General features: G+C 36.4%; 2 protein-coding genes and 4 pseudogenes across 2 annotated transcripts; 2 read left to right on the top strand and 4 right to left on the bottom strand.

Moving 5' to 3' along the window:
* Positions 1–2,810: 2,810 nt before the first annotated feature.
* On the bottom strand, positions 2,811–3,473 carry LOC139883326 (DNA-directed RNA polymerase II subunit RPB7-like; annotated as a pseudogene).
* A 792-nt stretch (positions 3,474–4,265) lies between these two features.
* LOC139883317 (uncharacterized acetyltransferase At3g50280-like) lies at positions 4,266–5,412 on the bottom strand (annotated as a pseudogene).
* A 1,816-nt stretch (positions 5,413–7,228) lies between these two features.
* Positions 7,229–9,115, bottom strand: LOC139883325 (uncharacterized; annotated as a pseudogene).
* Positions 9,116–10,828: 1,713 nt separating this feature from the next.
* On the top strand, positions 10,829–12,931 carry LOC139883324 (zinc finger BED domain-containing protein DAYSLEEPER). Its single transcript, XM_071867516.1, has one exon. The coding sequence runs from the start codon at positions 10,829–10,831 to the stop codon at positions 12,929–12,931; it is 2,103 nt and encodes a 700-aa protein (XP_071723617.1).
* Positions 12,932–21,346: 8,415 nt separating this feature from the next.
* LOC139883323 (uncharacterized) lies at positions 21,347–22,714 on the top strand (annotated as a pseudogene).
* Positions 22,715–22,975: 261 nt separating this feature from the next.
* Positions 22,976–25,682, bottom strand: LOC139883320 (probable galactinol--sucrose galactosyltransferase 6). The gene is made up of 4 exons (XM_071867512.1): positions 24,403–25,682; positions 24,087–24,296; positions 23,864–23,998; positions 22,976–23,573 (listed from the first exon to the last, which is right to left on the bottom strand). Exons 1-4 carry the CDS (start codon positions 25,680–25,682, stop codon positions 22,976–22,978), a joined length of 2,223 nt encoding a protein of 740 aa, XP_071723613.1.
* Positions 25,683–26,050: the final 368 nt, after the last annotated feature.

Raw genomic sequence — 26,050 nt, 5'->3', positions numbered from 1 at the left:
TCATCCAAATAAATATATATTTAATAAAAATTATCTATTCATATGAATATGAATGGATTTAAAAGACATTATTTATTTTGACAGGAATAAATTATAAAGTGTTATATATATATATATATATATGCATTCGCAAAATCGATCAAATAGAAGTACGCCTTCTAAGTTGTAACTGAAATTACAAATTTAATAGATAGATATATAGAACATACTTGCACATGATATATGGGAGATAGTGACATATATAATTGGATTAGCTAGTGTGGTGATGTGTTAGCGTTTATTCATGAAATATAGTAAAAGATAAAGCCATATTTCAATACTTCCTGATTTTTTGCACTAATTAGTACACATATGATGAATATGGGCTCTAATATATTTTAAATTTAGTGATGCTTACATGCTTTGATGTTGATTTGTTATGTGTCGGCAGATTGATGAATAGTTTTTGGATGCGAATATTATTTAGATCTATATATCTGCTTCCATTATTGGATTGATTACATTCTTAATATATATATATTTCTAAATTGTTTATTGCTGTACATTTTTTTTTTACATAATTGTAATGCTTAACTATACCTCTATGCATACAGTACTGACTTTGATTTATTTTATAAGAAACTTAGAATCTTAAATCCTAAAGAATATAATCGAATGTAGTGTAATGTATAAATCATTGGACATATTTTATGTGCATACATTGGTTTTAAATTCAGATTTAATAACCTCAAAAAAAAAAAAAAATCAGATTTAATTCCATCTTTCAAGTCAAAATATGCGTGGAAGCAGAAGTACGTTAACTTTCATTCGGTGGTAATTTCGTTTGGATATAGTACCCGATAGTATGTTGAGCAGAAGAGACCGTGACAGAGTGACGTGTGTGAACTTATAAAAAGTCAACACAATAAACAAATAATTTGACTATTAATGCCTATAAAAATTAACCTGGACACGTGTTTTGCCATTTTCAAATTTTAATTAATAGTAGTATCAATTTAAATGATCTATATAATTCGTTCTGATATAACTTTAAAAAAAAGAAAAAGCTTTTTTTTGCTATAAATCATAACAACTAGGATGTTCATTTAAACTATATTTATATATATTCTTAATGTGTATCTTCATATATCTAATTAATAACAAAGCAATATAATGGATTTGATACAAAACCAATTCTATTGTTTTAAGACCCATTCGTCAAATCATAAATATTGAAATCAGCATTTGACCTGGATATTATATAAAGATTGATCTTGATTATGTGATTTAATTAAAACGGATTCGATAATTAGTTATGCATTTTATTTAAGCAAACTTGTATGTTCATGATCCGAAACTAAACTCAAGCCATCAAAGCTAGGTTTAGGTTGAGTAAATATTAAATAATAATTACACATATGATTACAATCCAACTCCTCCACAGTTTATAAATATATAAAAAGAAAGTAGGAGATTTTATGTTGAGAACCGTCGATATTATGTTGCAAGGGGTTGAAAGTCCGAATATCAAGAAGAAGATAGAAAAGGAAAGTGAATTAATATGGACGAGACATCAGACCAGGCTGGTATGAAAAGAAGTTGGGGTGTGGGAAGGAAGGTAGAATTGGCTGTTATGCACGTGTAGTCGAGTAGAAGCTTAATTGGCGACAACTGCATGGAAATATGCATATATTTATTTCTATATAATTTTTTTGTCGTCTGTTAATACATGATTTTTTAACTTTTTTACATATATTTAAAAAAAATGTATATATTGTTGAATTTTTTTTTTAATATACGAAAAAAAATTAAAAAAATATGTATTAGTTGACGGAAGAAATATATAACATAAGTACTCCCTCCCTCTGACTAGATCTGACACATTTTCTTTACTATTCCATTCCAAACACACATGCCCGACCCGACACTCTTCCAAGTTTCCAACCTTCCCTCTTTCCTTTCCTTCTCTCCATTTTTATTTTACCCACAACTTTGCTTTTCCCAATTTTTTTAGTTTCTTTTCTGTTTTCTCTCTATTGTTTTCTACTTCTAATATACTACCAATACAAGATATTATTGTAAACTAATATAAGAATATATAATATAAGAGGCGTGTCGAGTTGGGCCATAATAATCTAAATGATAATTTCAATTTCATTTTTTTAATAGGTTCAAGCAGGGCCCATAAATTAGAATCTTCTCCAAATTTATGTTACCAGGCCTATATGAATGGATGAGTTTAGATTGGATTGTTTTAGCCATTCTAAATTCGGCCGTATGCTCGGACAGATGTTAAGAATTTTATAGCTTGGCCATGGATTTTCCAATCATTTACCTTTCTTGTGATGAAGAAAATTTTATCTATTTTTCAGTGATTTGTACAGAATTTATATATTAGTCAGAATTATCTTCATCTTGAATGGCTTAGCAAATGCTACTTTATTTTGATGTCAAATCGGCCCCTGGATCGTCGGATCGGAAGTTTGGTATGAATCTGGTCTGTTTGCTCAGTTTGATTGTTATCTAATCCCAATGAGGGATGTATTGATAGCATTGCAGCATTCTAGTCTCTTAAGATTACATAGATTGGACACCGATATTCTCCCAAGATACATACAGTTTACCATGTAAATAATGGCTGCTGATCATCTATCCAATATTTATAACATTTTGATTGCGATCATCATTATTAATCAGACTAATTCCCTACCAGGTAGGAAAAGACATGACTTCTCAACCATATTTGAATTGAAGGGAACTGATCAGGCTGCCTATTCTGTTTTCATGTTTCTCACATTAGAGATCTAATCCCATGTAAACAAAACCGCAAGTTATACATAAAAGACTAATAGAATAAGGCGCCTCCCAGGATCGCTATCGTCTATCAGGCCCAAGAGATCATCCTAATGCAGAAAACTTCAGTAGCATACCCTCGAGTATCAATGATCTTTAATCGCACTTCACTGTCTTTCTGAATCTTAACCTGCAACCATGGGCGTAACCGAGGGTGTCAACTTTAAATTTTTTTTACAAAATAGTCCTTAATTTTAATAAAATGTATATAAATAGTTATTAAATAATGCAATTGAACCCCCTGAATTTATGATTTGTTATAATGAATACCCTGAACTTTTACGCTAGCTACGCCACTGCCTGCAACGATATATGCAAATAACCATACCAAGCAATCTCATAACTAATGTAAAGAGAAGATTGAAGATGGGCTGTCTCTAGGATGAAAGAGTACCGATCCATCGGAAGTCGTGTAGTTTGGCATGTCTCCAGGCTGGAACTTCATATTATCCGGTATCAACTGGTTTGAAACAAAAATATGAACAAGACCAGCTTCAGCAAAGAAACCCATCTGTAACGAAACAAAAGCAAATTAAACGTCACACAAACACATATATGCATGAACTCAGTAAATATAAAAAGGCAATTACCTTGTTAACCATAGTAACAACAGCATCCAAGATTTCCCCTTTAAAGGCCATATTGAGATTCTGAATATGAAAAAAGTACGAACAATTGAAGAACTATATATAAAACTCGATCGATCTTTGGATTTTTAGGTGTCGAAAAGTTCTGAGGTAGAATGTTTTTGTTGGTTCAATGGATTTATTGTGAATTGTTAATTAATGACCGAATTGGTGGTGTATTTTATATATATATATATATAGTGGGGCATTAGTATTTACTTTTCATGTTCTGATTAGGATTTCAGTTAGCAACGTAACTCCTCTTCCTATATTCATAAGGATTTTGTCTTGAGTGCCTATTACTTAATAATCTACGTATATGCGGTTTTTCCTAGTTTTCTTGGTTTACAAGAAAAGATTAATCACGTTTTTTCTTAATGAAAATATATTATAAATGATAAAAATCACCCTAGCTACTACCAATCGAAAAGCCTAGACTACTACTCGAGATATAACCCTAGCTTCCAAGATCATAAAACTTGTAATCTCCAGTTATTATATTGGGTCATTTTTTTTTCCTTTAAAAAAAAAAATATAGACATAAATAGAATTTGGGTAGGTTTGATTTTGTCTTGGGTTAAGTTGACTTTCGGTTTTGCTTGACAATTGGTTTCGGTTAATTGGTTCGATTTTGCTAATAATCGGTGTGCTTATAATTTGGGCTGACCTGTCAATTTCACAAAGTTGGCATTCAGATTGTTGTGATTATTTGTTCCATGTAGGCATTCTGTTTGTAAGATAACAGGGAGTTAACAGCCACGTGTGATTATCCCAAAAATAAAAATAAAAATCATCACACTAAATTTCTCAAGAAACAGAGACAACACTCATAAATTCCGAATTGGATTCGAGGGCTTTCATGTTTTCCGGCAAAAGGCAAACCTCTAAATCAACACTCCCTCCTCCTTCCTTTCCAGGGTATGAGGTCACCTTCCCGTCAAACTTATTTCCGTATCCACTCCGAATCGCAATCGCCTTTCCGCGCCCAAACTCGCATCCGTACTTGTTAAACCTCGGAGAACTCCCCATCATCACACATTTTGGATCGAAAGATTGTCCCAATTAGTACACAAACGGAGTTTTCCGTGCCGCTTCAAGAAAATCACGAACGTCTTTATCACAGTGATTAACCACCGCCTTGTGAAGCTCCGTCGCCGCCCACCCATTATCATTATCGAGCATTTCTCCGACGGTCGCAGCCCCTCTCACAGTCTGAAGACAGTTTCCGAAGTAATTTTCTGATAACTGAGGAATCAGTCTAATCCTACTATTGATTGCCATACTACAAGTCGTAATTTCATCACGCGCTAGATTCCGATGGCACATGGAATATTCTCTCTAACAATGGCGGGGATTCATATCGACTGCCGAATTCGTCAGGATGTTTAAACGGAAGGTTGATGATCGGTTCATGACCGTCAGGAAACCAACATTTTTGGATCGTACGGTTGACATTATGATCACCAGAAATCGAAACGTTTTTCCCGAAATTCTGAGACAATGTATTCAAGAATCTCCAATAAGAAGTCCCGTCACCGATACCGTGGCTCATAGAATCTCCGATACAGATTCCCGCTTTCAATTCCGTTACCTGAATCGAAACTAACGGCAAAACATGTCCATCATGGTTGACGGCCTTGTGGTGGTCGAAAAAGGAATGAATGATAGTCGGGACATAAGTCGGCTCCACTATATCCGAAATCGATAAATCTGCCTTAGCATGAATCAATTTAGCTCCGGGAGAATCCCGGCAATCCACAAACACAATGTAAGTGTGTGGATTCTCTGTTTGGGTTGTCGAGAACCGTCCGGCTAGCGGGTAGAAGTCGGCTAGCGTGACGATGAGAGATTGCTTGAGCTTGTCTAGGAAAGTTTTCATGAAATCATCTTGAGGTTGTTGATCTTTTGGTTTGTTGAAGAGAAGGCCTTTTTGAATGAAATGAACATCGAGCATAGCAATGGGGGTACGCTATTTTTATACAATTGAGCCTTAAAAGGTGAACATTTTTACTATTTTCGGAAATGAGATTTTTGGAATTGCTAATTGTAATTAATTAAAGCTTGACCCGAAATTGGTGTTTTCGGGATTAATTTTTCCTGAATTAATTAAGGCTTGTCCCGTATTTACCGTACTCGGAACTCTTTGTCCCGTATTTGACATTTTCGGAGTTATCACTAATCACGTAATTAAGTTAATTATTCCGGAAATTGTATTTCTGAGAAGTGTATATTTGTTTAAAAAAAATCATTTTAATGTTTAGGTATTAATGTTTAATATTAATTTTATAATTTACTGCATAGAGGATATCCCAAAATGAGAGATGAATGATTTCAGATGAATTCTCTATGGATTCCGATTCGGGTTTCACAAACATTCTGAGATTTGTTGTACATTTGAAGGAGACATGTTTTGGTTCTTTCAGTTCACTAAGTGGAGTGTATAAGCATTTATAAAGGCATTTTTCAAGTCAGGAAAACAAGGTCCAGACAATCCCATGTTATAAAAATATTCCTTTCTTGAGCCTCACGACACATGGTAATTTACTCTTATAACCATACTCTTGCCTCTTAGCTGACGTAACGGATGATGCTTATTCAATCAAAACTGGCCCTCAACCCATAAGAATTGATCACCAACGAGATCGGCCACTAATTTGATTGGCACTAGAGGTGTCCTCTGGTTGATCTTAATTAGTCACGTACTGGAGAGTATTTGCATCGTTTGTTACCGGAGAAGAGGGATTTAGGACGGAATGATTGAGCTAATGATGGTGTAATGAAGAAGAAGAAAGAAAGTAGGATAGAGTAGTATTGCAAAGTGGAAGCCATTTTTCTTGTCTTTGTGTGTTTGATGCTTGCTCGTTGAGTCGTTGTTTCTCAAATGTGGAAAGAGTTCATCTCTATTTATCGTAAAACTTTTGTGTATCGATTAATTTGATGGTCAAACTCAAATGTCGTGTGTTGTGTCTGGAGCATGGTCTTTCTTACTCCTAAACTTTCTTCTTTTAACATATTTTTACTATCTTTAACCAAAAAATTCATTTTAAAGAGATGTTTAAAACAAAACGGACAAAGCAAACACTGCAACTGGGTGGCAAGCCTAGGGAAGAAATCAAATGAGGCTCTGCTTCAAGCATATACATTACAGCTCACTCCGTCAGTGAATGTCTTCCGAATTGTTTCTAAACGATTTCATGGCCGAGCTGTTGGAATTAGAAGGACGCCTTCATCATGAGCTCACTGATCAAATCCTCCTATGCAAGTATTCAACAAACCGTTAAACTTAGACATATTTGATTATGTAAAAGCTAAAGTACTAGTATGAGAAGATGATGGAATGAAAAAGTTATAGTAAAGAGATTTTAAGTAAAGAAAAGAGATTTCATCAGTAGGATAAAAACTCTCTCGTCTGCTTTTACTTTTAGCTCTCTCGTATACGCTCCAAAAGAACTTGTTATCGTCTAGCCCAAAGTGTCGCTAATATGAAAGCCAATGAGCTAAGAAGATTCCCTTGTGTTTCTCCCTCCATTCTTTTACATAGATTACAACAACATGATAAATAAATCGATTCAAGTTTGGGAATTTACAGACGAAACTTCCAACGATAACAATTTTTAATGGAAAGATAAAAGGCTACTTTTTTATGATCGATAATGGGGTTTTTTTATAGACCAATAGGCAATAATTGGTCGTAGCAAATACGAAGCATACGATGTTAATTAATTTATTTCAGAAAAATACAGATAGGAATATAGTCCAATTAAGGCTAGCTAAGTTAAGAGAAAGCCTTCCATGACAGTAACAGCTTCTCCTTGGAGCAACACCCTTTCCTTCTTCTTATCCAACTGAATATTCAGTATTCCACTCCGAGGAGATGCCTGCTCGATCAGTTAAACATTCTTACTAATATTAGATATTTTAATGAATTAACTAAAGCCACGTATGTCACTCGATCCGAAGAAGATGCCTTGCCTGATAAGCAATGAAATTGCACTTGCCCAGCTTCTCACTCCAAAAGGGTGCCAATGCACAATGTGCACTCCCACAAACAGGATCCTGAGATGCCAACCAATTCCATTTTTCAATATATATCATGCAATGCAAGAGTGAATTAGTTAGCAAATGACTAGAAAGAAAAAGAATTCCATGAATGACCTCATTGATTCCCATTTTGGGAGCAAAGAATCTCGAGTAAAAATCAAATAGAGACTCCATGGGAGCAATGCCAGTAACAATGATCCCATTCCCATCAGGACAATGGGAGTATTGCGTCCATTTGGGGCTGTATTTTTTCAACACATTTTGCAGATGTTAACTGAACCTGTGATCAGTAATTAAATTATATATGCAACGCTACATTTCTCAAATACAAACATACTTAAAATAATAATTCCACAGATTTGCAGGACTTACAATAAGGTAACCGGTGGTGGTCTTCTTCATCTCAAGTATAGAAGCACCTCCCAAGGAAGCAGAAATTGCTTCAACCTCAGTAGAATTGAAATTCAACACTTGGAATAGCAGGTAAGTTCAACTCAATTGAAACCCTTTCTCGTGCTTCTTCTACCTTTTTAGCGGTTAAAATACCGGAAAGTGTATCAAACTCGATTAAGTTGGAATTAACCAATCCCTTTGTGAACAAGATATGTGCTGCTGCCAAAGTTGCATGACCACATAGTATAACCTTCAATAGAAAAATGATATCAACATTCGTTTCAGCCTAATTAAATCTATTATTTCGAAACCATGCAACTAGAGTAATTTTTGTTTGAATAGTAATACAAATAGCAGAGTCTTCCCTCTGCATAGCATAATACTGGAAACGACAGCAAAGTTTGATCAAATCCAAAACTAAGCAGCAAAGTTTCTAATCTATACAAGAAAGTTTGATAAAGTCCAAATCGAAATTTCTAATTAAATGCAAAAAAAAACCTTCCAGAAGTTGAGCATAGACTGTCTACATTGGAAAACTCTCATTGAAACCCCACAAATCTGCAAGCTAAGTAATGGGAGTGCTGCGAGGGAGCGACTGCTATAGCGAAGAGTGTGAATATACAGAAGAGGGAAATCGGAAAGTGAAGATATGGTCGGAGCTTTGTAAAAGATGAACCTAAGAATTCATGCTGACTTCACTGAATTGGAGTTAGGACATTCTGAGTTGAGATATGTTGTTAAATTTTGCATTCCGAGTTGTAGTCTTATTCATACTGGTCTGGTATTAATTTGGGTACCGACTTGTAGTGTTATTGAGGAAGAACATAATACTGAGATCTAATTAAATTAACATGACAGACAGGAGAAGTAATGTAATGTAATGTAATGAGAGCTTATAACCTCGTCGACAGGAGTGAACCATCTGAGGTTAAACCTGGGATTTGTGGAGTTATTATGAGATGCTGAAAGTGGAATCAAGAAACATGTCTGAGAGATGTTGAACTCAGCCGCCACAGCTCGTTGCCACTTGTCTCTGCTGAGGTCATCATCATAATCATCTCCTAACAGACAAACAGCAGCTGGGTTTCCTTTGAAGGCTGACTCGGTGAATGCATCAACCTGAAACGGTTCAAATCAAATCAAACCAAAATAAACTATACAGTACATTTGCAGAGCAGAGAGTACATATATACCACATAGTATTTGACAGGTTTTTTGGCCATGATTGAAATTGATCAGCAAAGAGATAGACACAATGGACTATGAATGAATAGCTATCAGATTACAGTGGTGAGAATTTTAGCATGCACATGTTAAAAACATTGGAAATTATTACTCCTTCACAACTAATTAGGGACGGAGGTATTACTAATTATGCATAGAACAGACAGTAATTACTAATTAGAGTTGATAAACATGCATACATACAGTATTACACTTCAAAAAAAAAAAAAAAGTCTGCCTCATTAAGACCATACGAAAAAGTCTGGGTCCTTGAATTTCAAATTTTAACGAATGGCTCCTTGAACTACAAAATCATACAACTCATCATATCGATGGGTTCTGTCATTACTTATTTTCATACGTGGCATTTACCTTCACTTTTGAATCGCTCATCACATCAATCCAATTTTTTTTTTTTTTTGAACTTTCAAAAATTGAATTTATTTTTGGATTCACACATGTGAATGGGCTAACAATTTTCGTATAGCCATCAATTTGTGTCTTGCAAATATAAATAAACGTGGACCCTCATAATAATACTATTATGAAAAAAAATAAAAATAGGCCAATGTAAAAGTTGGGTGGTTTTACTTAAGGCTTGGTTTTTGGTTGGTGGTCCAATTTGAGAAATATTTTAGAGAGACAGACCCAAATAAAACTTCTGTCAATTTTTTCTTCAAAATAAAAAAAAAAAAAAAAAAAAAAATTTAGAAACCGAATAAGCAAAAATATCAAAGCAGACCTCTTCTAGACCAATCTTATCTCTTTAGCAAAACCTTTTCCCTCTTTTTATTTACGGGTCCAAATAGCCTTCTCTCATTCTGAGCCCAAATCTCATATCCTCTTTTGTTCTCTCTCTCGAATTCCCCCAAAACACTCTCTCTCTCTCTTTTTTCCTCTCATCTGCAAAAACCCTAGATCGGGCCCTTTGATCGATCGGGCCTTTGATTGTTTTGCTTCCAGAGACTTTCAGATCTGGGTCTTCTCACCTTTCGTTCTCGCTTAAACATCGGACCTTTTTTGAGGTAATACTAATAACAACCTTCATTCTTTCTGGGTTTTCGATTTTGTTAGAGAAATTTTGATTATTTATCATCTGGGCCTGGTTTTTTTCCACGATTATACGATTTGTTTGTTTATAGGATGTGGGTTGTGATTCTATGTTACTTTCTAGAAGAAGCGTTGACTTAGACGATCTGTTCAAATTTACTTCTCCAATCATGGAATTTTCTTTGAACCTTGTCCGTGGAGTTCGTGATTTATATTTTTGTGAGTCTTTTGATCTCGGTTGATGAGCTGTCGTTGATAATGGGTATTCCCTAGATCTGCTTTGCTTTGTGCCTATTTTTTGTATTGACTCAGTGGTCAATTGATCTATAGATATGAAATTTGTAATTTGGCTGAATTGGTCAACAATGTCTCGGAATGAACTTGTTAATATTATCATGGAGTTTGTTCAATGACGAGAAAGTCTTAATTCAGCTAAGTTTGATATGTTAAAGTAAACATCACCTATAATGACATTAGTGCTTGGCGTCCATGGTTGTATGAGCTGGAAGCATCTGCTATTTCCAAGTTTGATGTGCACGAACTAGTCTTTGTTCAAAGTTTGTGTAGGTCCTTTACTCTAAGAATCCCTGTTTATCGATTTAATTTTTGTTTTTGAATTACTATTGCAGCTTTTGAGCACAGAAACCACCTCTTGAGACAAGATGGACACAGCTGAACAGAACGACAATGAAGTGCACGGCAACGAAATTGTCCCGCATGATTCGCAGGACTATGAAAATGAAGAGAACAACGAGGAAATGGAAACCATGGACATCATTGCAGCTCCAGAGACACAGCCCAATAAGAGAAGGAAGAAGAAGTCTGTAGTCTGGGAGCACTTCACAATAGAAAATGTCAATGCTGACTGTAGAAGGGCTATTTGTAAGCAATGCAAGCAAAGTTTCGCTTATAGCCAAGGTTCGAAAGTAGCTGGTACCAGCCACCTGAAACGTCACATTGCTAAAGGGACCTGCCCGGCACTTCTTCGCAACCAGGATGGCACTCTGGTAAATTTCAGCCCATTTACTCCGAAAACTGGAAACTCCGCTGGATCCGAGGCACCGAAACGGCGATACAGAACCCCTTCCTCAGCCTTTGTGTCTTTTGACCAGGACCGTTGCCGACATGAAATTGCTAGGATGGTTATCATGCATGACTACCCACTTCATATGGTGGAACATCCTGGTTTTGTGTCTTTTGTGCAAAATCTCCAGCCAAGGTATGGGATGGTGAGCTTCAACACTGTCCAGGGAGATTGTGTTGCGACTTATCTTCGCGAAAAGCAGAATGTCATGAAATCCGTCGAGGGAATACCTGGGCGTGTGTCTCTTGCTCTCGACATGTGGACTTCGAGCCAGACTTTTGGATATGTGTTTGTAACAGGACACTTCATTGATAGTGAATGGAAATTGAAGAAGCGTCTTCTTAACGTAGTCATGGAACCATTTCCCGAGTCCGATTCTGCATTCAGTCATGCTGTTGCTGTGTGCCTCTCCGATTGGAATTTGGAAGGGAAGCTGTTTTCGGTTACTTTCAACCAGGCTCTAAGTGAAGCTGCCTTGGAGAATCTCAGGCCCCTTCTTTCTGCGAAGAATCCTCAAATTCTTAATGGTGAGCTGTTAACTGGAAAATGCATTGCTCACACTTTTAGTGCGATTGCGAAAGATATCTTTACTGCTGGGCACGAAGTTATCAAGAAAGTCCGTGACAATGTCAAGTATGTGAAAACGTCAGAAGCTCACGAGGAGAAGTTTCTTGAGCTCAAGGAACAACTTCAAGTCCCGAGTGAGAAAACCCTATTTATTGATGACCAAACACAGTGGAACACCACTTATCAAATGTTGCTAGCTGCTTGTGAGTTGAAGGAAGTGTTTTCGTGCTTGGATACCTCCGATCCCGATTACAAGGAGACTCTATCGGCGATGGATTGGAAACAAGCTGAGACAATCTCTGCCTTCTTAAAACTGATTTTTGATTCTGCCAGTATCCTTCTGACTGCAACAAGTCCCACTGCAATTACCTTCTTTCACGAGGTGTGGAAGATTCACTCTGACGTGACCAAGGCGATGGCCAGTGAGGATCCCTACGTCAGCGGCATTGCGAAAATCATGCAGGAACAAGTTAACAAGTACTGGAAAGATTGTAGCCTCATTTTGGCTCTTGCTGTAATCGTGGACCCTAGGTTTAAGATGAAGCTTGTCGAGTTCAGCTTCTCAAAGATTTACGGAGAAGAGGCTCCTGCCTATATCAAACTTGTTGATGACGGAATCCATGAGCTCTTTCACGAGTACACGGCACTTCCCTTGCCTCTCACGCCAACTTATGCAGATGAAGGAGGAAGCAATTCGAAGATGGAGGATTCCCATGGCTCTCTTTTGTCTGACAACGGTTTAGCAGATTTCGATATGTACATAATGGAGACAACAAGCCAGCAGCACAAGTCAGAATTGGATCAGTATCTTGACGAATCTCTGTTGCCTCGTGTTCAAGATTTTGACGTGATCGGGTGGTGGAAGATGAACAAGACGAAATACCCTACTCTCTCCAAGATGGCACGTGACATCCTCTCTGTTCCTGTCTGTACGGTGGCTGTTGACTCGATATTCAGCACGAAAAACAAGGAGCTCGATCATTATCGGAGCTCGTTGAGGCCGGAAACTGTTGAAGCGCTGATTTGTGCGAAGGATTGGCTCCAGCAGCACGGTGGAGGTTCGGCGTCGTCAACCCCTGACGTTTCAAGTGCTCTTGTGAAAGTGGAGTTTTAGGTTTTTTAAGTGTTTGGGTTTGTAGATTTGATTAGAGAGGGAGTTGAGCTAAGTAAGTTGTTGTTGGTCTGTAATGGTATATTGTCATTGTTTATTAGGATTTCAAATGCTCTGCCTTATTCGATGCTTATTGGATCCTTAACATCATCTGCACTCTTTTCTGTCCTTAGATTTTAGTTACTTGTTCTTATTCTGGAATAGTGTCAAACTATATGACTTGCACCTATAGGTTTATAATTTGCATGTTACGCCCATATAAGTTTATTTTTCCTTCAGTTTTCCTAATTCACACTCGTCCTCCCTCGTGTCTTCTCACCTATTTATCCTACCTGCTTCCTTCAACTTATCCTTACAACCAAACACCACCAAGCACACTTATCCTTACAGCTAAGCAGTTAGCTTTTCTGTTTTCCCTTGTTCGCTCTTCTTCTTCTTCTTTCTAATTCTTAAGTCGATTAAAACATAAACTAATCCACAAAGAAGCACAATTTTTCTACAACAAATAAATTATTCATTCAATTACACACACATGACATGAGTGAATCTCCTAAGAAATAAGACTTTATCTCCAATTCTTCAATCATCACGTGACTTCGTCTATCCAAACGAGACAGTGGTCGAGGCAAGATTGAGGACGAGGATCGAAGCTTGGTTGTTTTGTTGTAGGTTAAGAGTGTTTGGTAGCAAGGTTTATTTTGATTTTCATTGGGAAAGAACAAAATTACGCCAGCTAAGCAGTAGGTTATATTAGCTAACTTAGCCACATGTGCATTCTGCTAACAAGATAACAGTCGATTAACCGCCAATTCATATTTCTTAACGGAAGGGGCTATAAGGGTCACGATAATTGAAATTCACGGAGCTAAGTGGCAAAGTCGAGGGAGGATGGGGGGATGATTAACCTTTCCCGTTTTGATGATTGCTTGACTTATAAGTTGACAATAGTCAAACTTATTGATGCCAAAAAAGAAAAAGGTACATTTTATTAGATAAATTAGTTGAGAATCTACCATTTGTAGAGTTTAATTCGCAACAGGGTCGTACTTTTTATTTCCTACGACTCCAAGAAGATTTTGGTTGAAATATTGGATCGTTCTTGATGCATATTAGTTGTATTTTGAATTAGTAACAAGCCATTGATAACGGATTGAATCGTGAAAAAGATGCATTAGTAACAAGCCATTGATTTGCCTCAATCATTGTATTTTAATTCAAAATGACTAGTAGAATTGGAATTTGGATGTAGAATGCGAGAGCTCGACAATAATCGAGTACAATTGAAGAATTTGTGAATAAGGCATAAACGATTTTAAGGGACATCTATGTGTAAGAATCACTTACTAAAGGGATATATCTATGGAACTTGGATCTTTTCGATCGAAATGCGCCTTTAGCGAATTGCATTATCCTACATATAATTCCTGAAAATAACCTCTCTTCGTGTCTCTCTCTATATATAAACGCATGATCAAGTACTTTGTAGGGTTTTATAAATGTGCAGTCTCTTCTCTACACTTCTCCTTCGAGTTTGAAACATGATGTATATTTACCTATTAGAAAATATTCTATCTCTGCACCCACTTCATTTTGTTACGACTAATATTATCATGAGTTGGTTTCTTTTGCTTCATTGAGGTTATTTGGAGGGTTTCTTTTTTAATTGGTTATTTGGAGTTAATTTGGATTAAGGGAAATTTGAAAAATCATATATTTCCAACTACTTTCCTATTTTAGAGTAGGTTTGAAGAAATATAGAGATATATACGTGATGTACACTACAAGAGAATGATGATGTTAAGGGAAAAAAATGATTAGTTAAAATATTAGAACGTCTTTATGCCAAAGTTGAATGTTTTATGGAGTACTCAGTTTAGTCATCCTTTTCATTATTTGGAGTATATTTTATTTGCAAACGACGGCTCACAATCCTCACGTAATATGATTCTTCTTTAATTATATGGCGAGTCAATAACCATGCCAGCTGGTACGAAGTAGCGATATTCAAACACTTTTGTTATTCAGTCATAGAATTTATACCATTGCATGTCGGAATCCAGGTATGATCGAACAAATGAAGGAGACGACAGTTTGGTATGTCTCTTTAAGAAAAATGTTTTATTTCACTCTTTTTATTTATTTATACTAATGTCAATTGTGGATGGCATTTATTCAACCTTGACTTGTTCTAATTTTGTTGTAGTATTTTTGAAATTCGCTCCAGTAGCTTTTTTTATGACAGGGTTGTTAGAAGGAAACCTCAATTACAAAAGGATGTTCCGATAGTTTGATTGTGGATGATGTTATTTGAAAAAATATATGATTTTTTACTTAATTTGGAGGACTAGGGGTTTCATCCGGGGATTCTAGACGAGTGACATGATTAAACTCCACCACCTAAAATTCTACTAATAATAATTTCTTCTGTTATCAAAAAAAACTATCGCGATCGAGTCGATAATCTTCTTTGTAGCGGTTCTAACCATCTAACATTGTCAGCGATTTATCAAAGTCATTAAAATCAACTAGATATAATTATGATTATTCAAAAAAAAAAAAAAAAAAACTACGGATTCAAGAACCGGAACAACTAAATTCCTTCATCCAAACTAGAGAATCATCACTAGCGACCCTTTCGATACTTTTTGTGCAATCTTCCATCCTTCATACAGATTCCACAAGCTTTCTTCATGCCATAACCCAAATTATTCTCACTGAATTTGATTCTCGGATGAACAAAGAGACCATATGTATGAAGTGGCCAACCCTCTTCAACGGGGTAGAGACGATTGTAAATACGAAGATGGGGAGGGTCCATTTTCTTTTTCTCAATATCATTTCTCCTCCTCCGGTTCCCAGCTGATCATAAAAAATACTATCCGCGTCCGAAATAGATATAAAATTTTCAATGTAAATTGCATGTAAAAATTTGCATCTATTTTGAGACGGAAATATAGTAAGTCATGCTCATGCATGCTACTAGTCTATAATCTACATACATAGATGCATACATGCATACATAGTACAAAAGAATCAGATCAAACCAAAAGAAATAAAAATACATCAATAAAAAATAATTAAAGTTGAAGAAGAAGATTAAGACAAACCGCAACTGATTAATCTCTCGCCGCCATTGCACATTACCTTGGTTTTCGAAACGAAATGAGATAGAACAAACACTAACAATAACATGTCTCTCTGAAATAGGAATTCAGGATTTTAATTGTATTCGTGCTTACAATGAGATAGACGAGAATAATAATAATGAGCAGGCTTCAAAAATATATCAGGACTGATTAAAGATTTGAAGATTGAATCGGAGCCAATTTTACGTGCTAATGGTTATGTGACGTAAATTTTCAGATTTACACATGATAATCATGAATTACTCTAAGACTGATTGTGCTACTTTTATTTTTTCCCTCTTTGATTCACCTTCCAAACTCCTTGCAAAGCAAAAAAACCAAGACCAAATATTTTCAACTATATTATAAGCTATTATAATATGCATTTTGAAATCAATGAGAAAGTTGTTGTTTTCTCTTCTTTATTTTCTTCTTCCCACTCAACGATAAAGAGGTAATATAATGTTCTTATTTTAGCTATCTTCATAACCTCTTACTAGCTAGTCCAATTTTTCTTTAATCGGTGATCTTTGTGTTTTTTTACTCACGTTTATTCCATCATTGACAAATGACTTGTTGCATCATTTCGAGTGTGTTGGAATCCCAACACCCCTACTCAACCCTACAAAATTATTATAATATTGTCTAATGGTTTAAACTCTAGGCTTATGTTTCTTTAATTGTGATTTTGGGTTAACCAAAATAAAATAGTGGATGATCACTAGTATTTTAAAGATAGTGATTGAATTATCCTTTTAGCATTCTCAAGATTGTGCATGATCGAAATTGATGTTGAATTAACTTCATTGTTATTTTATAGATTGTATCACAGTACATTTTAAGATTGTGTCTCCTTTTTAGCCAATCTCACTTGAAATTTCAAGGATACAATATACATTCTTATTTTTTTGATACAATGTATGCATGCATACTTTTTCTATGGAAAACATACTCATGAGTGGTAGTGTCCATGAATTGGGATTTACTATGGAAAATAGACTCATGAATGGTAGTGTTCATGAAGTGGGGTTTTCTATGGAAAAGAGGCCCATGAATGGAGTGTGCATGAAATGGGGTTACGAAAAATAATGTCCATAAATGCTGCATGAGCTCTGCTCTCTCAGCCCTGATAGATACGATCTCTTCAAGGTAAGGTTGGGTGGTTGTTGCTGCTCCAAAATTCTAAGTCTCCTCCTCATATCTATCGACTTAGTCGCTACATCTTCTAACTGCCTCAACTCGCTAGCGTACTTCATTTGATCTATTGCCATTTCTCCATTTTCGTTTTCTCTGAGATAGAAGTTCATCAATGCTACCCACTGTACAAAACTCGTTACCCAAGATGGAATGGCCACCTATCTCAATGGAAGTATCACATGTCTGAATTTGCTGCATGAGCTCCGGTGGGATCAGGATGGGGTGAAGATTGATACATTAAGATAAAAGGAGGTGTAGGAAGAAAAAGAATTTGTGGTATAGCGACTGTCGGTGGATATCCTATAATGAAGAAGAAGAGAGGTAATGATATAGATTTATGATTATTATATTATGTTAATTTCATGTGTATGTCTGTTATTTGTTGATTAACAGTATTGTGTTTGTTTGAATCAGGCTAAAGAAGATGGCTGCAAGATTAGGAGGAAAATGACACATATTTCTGACTTTGACTTTATGCAAGTTTTTCTTTTGCAATGTAGGTTGAATTATCCTTTTAGCAAAGCTCAAGATTGTACATAATTGATATTGGTCTTGAATTAACTTCATTATTATTTTATAGATGATATCACCGTACATTTAAGATTGAGTCTCCTTTTTATCCAATCTCACTTGGAATTTCAAGGATACAATATATATTCTTATTTTTGATACAATGTATGCATGCATGTTTTTTCTATCTATATTCTATTTTTTATTTTCAATATTTTAAATTATTATAAGAATGTAATATTACTTGGTAAAACCGTCTAAGGGACGAGAAAAACTGAGTTTTATTTAACTTTGTAATTTGTGGAAGGAATATATAAGATTAGGACTGGAAATTTATGGTCTCTCCATACAGGAGCTAGTCGATTGTGATTTTGAAAGTAACGGGAGAAGTGGAGGTTTGTACATCTCGGCCTTTAGGTATGTTGAAAGTTGCGGAATTGCACGTGAGAGTGATTATCCATATACAGGCTGGGTGGATGTGGTTTGGGAAGAAAAGGTAATTGCTACACTATAAAATTGAAGTACAATGAGAAAGTTAATTGTTTTAGTAGCATCTTCTGATAATCAATTTCATGATTTTGCAGTTTAATTCAAACCGGGTCAAGATTGATGGATTTGGTCTTGTAAGACCTAATGACGAGGAGCAGTTAAGGATTGTGGTAGCGAGACAGGCGGTAGTCGCGGCTATGGAAACTAGCTGTCCAAATTTTGAAGACTATCTAGGAGTAAGTTCATAATTTTGTTATACTGATTGATTAAATTTTTTTATCAACATTATTTATTTATATAAGCTTTTTAGAAATTTACATGACATTTTCATGCAAAAATTGCACATAAAAAATTAAGAAAAAGAATCAATCTAATCATGACGTGCTAATTGTGGGATTTGGAACTACTGAAGATGGCGAAGATTTTTGGATTGTAAAAAATAGTTGGGGAAATGACTGGGGTGAACATGGTTACAAACTTACATAAGGATAAGAATGGTGTGGGAGGAAGAGGCATTTGTGGTATCGTGGTTGCGGCTGCATATCCGATAATGAAGAAGAAGATAGGTAATAATTTATAGATTTTTGATTATTATATCTATTTTTGCTTTTTTGTTTGTGTTATACTGATTAAAAGTGTTTGTTTTGCATGAACCAGAGTAAAGGAGATGGCTGCAAGATTAAGAGGAAAAGGGCACCTATTCCTGGTTTAAGACTTCGACTTTCCTCAAGTTTTTCTTTTGCATTGCATTTCAACTTTTTTTTCTCCTAATCTGTTATTTAAAGATTTGAACATCTATCATTTTGGTTACTTTTCCCTTGATCTTTACTTTCCTGGATTCCAATTTTTCTTCAGTATGATTGATCAGATTGTAAAAACTCTACTCACTGAGTTTACCCTTTAAGTTTTTTCTTCCACCATTCAAAGTTTGGTGATCAGGCAATGTTTTGCTGTTAGGCACAGAAGATAAATTTAATTAGCAGTCATCTTCATTTTGGCACAAGAAGAAGAATTATGATGGTGGAGAAAGAAAACACAACTACTCCATTTTGTTTTTTCATCTTCATTTTGGCACAAGAAGAAGAATTATCCTGTAGTAAAATTCACCTAGATAAGCATTTTGGTCTTTAAATTAAGTACTTTAGTCATGTATCCATGTAGCAAACACATAAAAAACTACAAATATTCATCATGTACGGAGTACAATAATTGCCTGAAGCGTGGGACTTGTTGGCTAAAACAATTACAAAAACAGGGATTCCCAATGTTTTTGGTTGAAGATGAAGTGAAAAATTATTGTTGTTAATAAAATACGTGTCGAGTTTTAAATCAAAATGGCTAGAAGGAATGATTTCATGGAAAAACTTGAATCATGTGTCTAGAAATTTAAATTAAGCACGTAAATTTACCCGTGCTCATGGAGAAGTTTGAAAATTTCTGGTAACTTGCGGCAGAAGTTAATGGAATTTATGAGAAACAAAGCAGTGGCTGTTGATAGACCTAAATCTGGAAGTTAAGCACTTGAAGGCAGATGAATCCTCTTCACTACCCACTAAGCAATCTCACAAATTGAAGTTCCAAAATCAGTAATAATTATTGCTCTCTTAATCGTGAATTAAGATTAAATTGTCCATATATACCAGGCTTCTTTGTTTTCGAATAGATGCATTCTTCTTATAGCCAACTTTCCACCATAAATATGTGATCGGAAAGGAAGTTCAGAGCAAATGATGTCTCAAACTTGAAAATTTTATATTTCCATCTACTGAAATGTAATCTTGCATATATTAGATCTTCTACTTCACAGATGGATTGAGAATCTCCTCTCTATGTTAGGTTATTTTCTTCCATCTTGACGGCACATTATTGAATTTTGGACTCCATTTTTATCGTTTTCTCTGGCTTGGAATCCTAAAACATGTCAGGAATCAGGATACCGTCGGTCATTCCCAAACTCTATGTTGTTACTTTTGCTTTGATCTATAGTTTCCTAGATTCAAATCCATCTTCAACATGATTGAACAGATATTGTAAAACTCGATAGTTTTCATCCTCTCCTGAGCTTACCCTTCAAAGTTTTTTTCTTTTGAAGAGAATCTACCCTTGAAGTTACTAATAAAAATGTAACATGTATACACAATTGAACATATTTCTCTTCATTCGATTATTCCCGTTACTCATAAAAGTTCTTCCTTGAATAACAAGCAACTGAGCAAGCATGAATATGATGAGTTTGAAACATGATCGAGTGGAACATCACGGTTAATATTGGGAAGATTGCATTGATCAATAGTGCATTATTAATGGCCAAGCAACGGATGGCGTTAATGAAAATTAGCTAATAATGAAAATTAACAATTGCGACTACTTTTCTTACTGTTGAACAAAATTAAAAGTATTGTGAAAGTGCTTTAGCAAATTGATTATGCAGCATCAATATACTGACATATATAGTCGAGCAAAAGCCCTCTTTCAGTTGCTCAATTCATCCTCTTCTGAACCTTTTCCAAATTCTTAACTTTGGTCCCTGACTTTGCTTCTAGGGCCTTTTTCATCCTTCTCAGAATTTCCTAGACTGATTGCATTTGACTTTCTGTACTTCTGCATCAGCCTCTTCTTCTTTCATTTTGTGACTTTTTTTACAGTAATTCGCTATAAAATTTCATCTGGGTATTGTTCGTTTACTGATTCTTCCTAATTTTTTTTTATAGTAATTCGCTATAAAATTGGCGAGATGGAGGGAGATAGCACACAAAATTTAGGTATATCGAATATTACTTAGTTGGGTTGACTCCACATCAGATTGAAATACAAGTCCGCCGCCGATCAGCGCCGAAAAGCTACAAGTCAAAACCACCCTCTTCAAAGGTACGTCTTCAAGTTTCGATTGTGAATTTACTAATTCGCTTTACTTGAAACTCAGTTTTGCAATAATTGATAAAAATCGAGACTTTCATAGCTTTTCCGAGACTTTCATAGTTTTCGTCATTGTTCGTAGCTATGGTTTTCAGTTTCTTAATAATTTGGGTTTAGTTTTGAAGAAAATTGGCATAGAATTTAGCCATTATCAGGTAGCCAAGCTTGAAGATATCTTATAATGGACCTCTCTCCATTCAAGCTCGATATTGACGAGCTTATAGATGAGTTTGTCAAGGTAACGTATAATCAGCATTTGTGATTTTTCTTTCTTTCATAATATCCCTTTTGGCTTCGTTTGTTTAATTTTATTATTTTATTGGGAACTGACAGAATGATTCAGCAACTTTAGCTGATATGAAGAGGATGTGGCGGTCTAGGAAGTTTTCATTCATATTTGAGGCATTACCTTCGACCAATTTGGCCTTGTTTATGCAATCAATATACGTCCATACATAGGTTGGTGCTTATTTTTACGTGTTTGATTTTAGAGAAAAATGATGATGTTGCTTTTCTTTCATTGTCTTACTTGGATGTGAGTGAAATTTGTCATCATATTTTGTTTGTGATGCAGGTCACATGGTGAGTGCTGATTCTTCTCTGTCTCGTAGACTAGGCGGCCTCTATTGCCTATACTGCCTGTATGAGACAGCCATTCAAACCTCATTTCAACATTTATATCTCTCTTGGTACGTTTAGATTTCTCTTGCTCTTGCTCATTTTCAGTTTTATTGTTTTTTTTAGATTAATTTTTGAAGGATTAGCTAGGGCTAATAATTGACTATGACCAAAAGTAGGCTTTGTTTATCTTAATCTGCTGTTTTGGTTTCTTCAGCAGAGGAACTGCACAAACTTCAAAATCTTGTCATTGAGGCAAAGAAAAATGGGATATCTGTAGCTATTGCTGTGGTAAAAACAATGTTGGATAAACAAATGTTTCTCTTGGGATCATTGGACATAAATGAGGCCCCTCTTAACCAGACAGTTAACCAACTTACAGAATTACAGAATGCTCGTGTCAAAGTTGCATGTGACAAGTTTGTTTGATGCCATTCTTAACTCATTCATTTTCTCCAATTTGATTAGTTTCAAAATTCACAGTTTCATTCTCTTTTTCATTCATTTTGGTTTACAGGTTATTTAGTGATACTCGGATCGACCACTTTCTTGACATGGACCTGGTGAGTTACAAAGCGAGCTATTGGAGGTATATATGCCTTTTGCTCAACTTCTCTGATCAGTTTTAAGTGGTAGCTAAAATGTGAATGATTTTATTCTAAACATTTTTTTTTTCCCTTCATTTTCAGAGGGCAGCAAGGAGGTGGATGTGCAGGATACAAAGCATATTGCTGAGGATAAAGAAATGATGGTTGATGTTCTGGAAAACATATCGGACAACTGGAATTCTCGAAGGGAAGCATTCCATCAACAAAAAAGACTCAACCAGCAGCATAAAGCCATAATGGCACAAGAAGTGGATAAGCACGAGGATGACGAGCTCCAAGATTATAACGAACTTGATGAAATTGAGAGGTTATTCTCTAGATAACTTGATATTCCAGTTATTTATTAGAAACAGAGATTCTAGACACTTATTGTAATTACTGGATGATTTAGCAATGATCAAATAATAAATCACAGAGTAATTATTTTTTTCAGAATTTATTTTCCTATTACATCATGCTCTGCCCTTCTAGAATAGAAAAAGGCATATTTCATTTATCTAATCGTAATAATAATGCTAAATTTCTCTGAACCCCTAGTTATCCTACAACAAACAACAATGGCATGAATCACAGTTTAATTCTTTTCATAACTCAAACTCCACAACATGTCTCTTGCCTTCCTCTGGCATACTATCCAAGTTGATAATCACCAACCCAGAAGAAAGATCATACTCGAAATCAACTTCAGCTGACCCGACCACACTCCTCCTTGGCTTAGCCGACGAATAAGCACCAAACTTGCCGCATCCTTTAACTTCCACGTGCACTTTCTCATCTTCATATTTCAGCCCTTCAATGGCACCACCGGAGTTGAACATGTCGATAAGCCCAATCGGCGCAAAGCGAAAACCAGACGAGGCTAGAGTTTTGACAGGCGTTATGGTGAATATTTGGTATTCCAGGACTTTGAGTGAAACTGGTAGAGAGGCATTGTATGGGAGCGTAAAGAGCTCTCCTGACCGGTGGGAGTAGACTGCGCAGTCACCGGACCATTGGTCGTCGGTGTTGACAGAAGCCTCTGAAATTAGGTGGACATCACGGCCGCGGACAGAGCTGGTGATAGCATCGGTTGTAGTTGGATGGAAGGCATTCTTTCTTTCCAAGCTCGACCATGCCGCTCCCTGGCAATTGTAGACTCCTAGGACCCCTGTATACTTGTTCATGTTCCATATCTTCAACAAGCTGGAATCAAACACAAATGGTGTTATAAGAAATTAATTGCGAACTTTAAATTAATTAATAATAACATCATAAGGATAAATTTCATAAATTTCTTATAAATTATATGATTCCTACTTTCTTAAAATTACTTTAATTAAGGAAAATATAACGCATCCATAAAAGTCAACAGAAGACAGCCAAGGAAAGTAATTTGAATGGCAAACGTAAATTGACTACAGAGTGTTTGTTGCTTGCACGGTTAGGATAAAACATTAAACCACACAAGCAACTAGAAAAAACAAAAGGCTTACCTGACTCCATCCCTCGCAGGGTCACAGAAGAGACAGTCACGAGTTGGTCGACCAGGCATGCGTGCTCGAAGAATCGAGCCATCCGGCAGGACCAATTTCTTCAGAAGCTCGAAATTGTGCTTCCCCGGTGCGTCGCTGTTTAGAAAAATCACACGATAAGATAAAATTTCATAAAAAATGCACTTCCTCCTCCATCCAAAAATACGTCAATGAATTCTCTCACCTGACGTAAAGAGGACCACCGCTGATCGCCCTAGCCGATCCATGGTACTCTGCGGCAGGATGAAGGGAATGGAACATGTCCCAATCAGGCTGCATAAATTCCCCTAAGAACACACTGTTGTAAGCCACAGCTGCAATGTGGATAGTGTGTGATACCGGATCACGTGGATAGAAATCATCCGATGCTCTCACGATCGCCGTCTGTTTTGAACTGTTCAAAACAGCATCACCACATCAGATCACCGCTACATAAAACTCGAATTCTAAAAATTGGCGAAATTATCTCATAAGGAACTAAAGATCATAACAATGATTACCAGTAGAGTGCATCAGTGTTATGGCTCATACAAGCAATGCAGCCATTATCCGGGAAGTTTCTAGAAATGGACGCATCAAGAGCTTGATGATATTGTCTGGTCAACTCCACTCGGCCGCCTAATCCTGCCCCGAGAGTCTCCAGTATACACTGAACGTCCACCTTAACACCATCTACACCAGCATCCGCCAAATAACTATGCAATTCTTTATAAAACCTGTACACATTCTTTGGATTAACCAATCCCAACCCTTGAACTGCCATGACATCGGTTTTCCATCCCGGTTCGTTCTCCACCACACCTTTACTGATCATCGGAAACTTCATCAACGAATCATATCCTTCCACATCAGGACGGACTCCTCCCCAATACCCAGTAATTGCGTGCCACACGTAAACATATTTCAATCCATGTTTCTGCTTAGCTATGTTGACAATGTTTTTGATTCCCACATTAGGATCATCCTTCTTCTGAAATTTCTGATTTTCCTTGATTCCCGTTAGCCGGAGTAACGGTTTCTCGACGTCTGTGTCGCCGCCAACAGATTGCCATCCGTCGTCTATGATCACGAATTTCGGCGGAGCCCCGCCAGAGACCAGCGATTCGAGGCCGGATTCGGCACCTTCTTGAGTTACCTCTTGATAAAAAGCATCCCAAGTGCACCACCCGAAATAGTCAACGATTCCGGGAAGTTTCTTCTCGTGACGCTGCCGGAATGTTTTCAGGTGAAATTTAACAGCCTTTATAGCTTCATGGATTGTCAGAAACGGGTCAGTACCCGAATGAACAAAAACCGAGTGTGAAAACGACGACGCTTTAGTGTCAGAGTCCCCCGACTCCATACATAGCTCAAGCTCGTCCCTTTCGTTTCCTTGTAGACAAGCTCGGAACGGGCCTTCAATTAACGGCAAGAACACGGTGTACACTTTCTGATTCTCTTCGTCGCCGTTATCTGATTCTAGGTGGGACCCATCTTTGCTCTCGGCCAATAAGAATTGGGTCTCTAAAGGAATGTCTCTTCCTTGGTCCCCCATTCTTTGAGCCATCCACCATAACTTGAACCGGAAGCAGGCCATGAATCTGACGTCACGAAGCGTACCTAAGCTCACCACGTGGCGGCTGTTATCTCCGTCTATCACAGCTCCGAGGAAGATCCCGTCGACCGGACCGGTGTCCGAGCCGGAAGTCGATATCACATTGTCCGGTACTCCGGTGAGGATCGTACGGTCCTTGACGATTAGTTTCTTCTCGGCGATACGAACCGCCGGTTTAATCGTCATTTTGTCTCGGTTTAACTTTGGTAAAGTAGTTCCTTCACCTTTCTACAATCCAACAAAAATTAATTTGGAATTACTAATTAAATACATTAAAACAGTAAAATGGGAAGAAAAAAAAAATGACTAACCTTGAATGAAGAAACAGAGAAGTCGTTTTTGATTGGACGACGATATCTGCAGAATGCTAATGAACCCAGATCAGAAGAAAGAGTAAAACAATGAAATTTTCTAAGGAAACAAACAGAAAATGTAATTACCAGAAGAAGAAGGAAGCTTGAATGAAGAGACTCTGTTGAAGTTAAGATTTGTAGAAGAGGATGATGATCTGATTGGTGAATAATAATATCGTGATGCAGTTAAATGAGAGAGAA

The sequence above is a fragment of the Rutidosis leptorrhynchoides genome, unplaced genomic scaffold, assembly GCF_046630445.1.
Source record: "Rutidosis leptorrhynchoides isolate AG116_Rl617_1_P2 unplaced genomic scaffold, CSIRO_AGI_Rlap_v1 contig383, whole genome shotgun sequence".
Lineage (NCBI taxonomy): Eukaryota > Viridiplantae > Streptophyta > Magnoliopsida > Asterales > Asteraceae > Rutidosis > Rutidosis leptorrhynchoides.
This window is presented reverse-complemented; position numbering and strand designations above follow the sequence as displayed.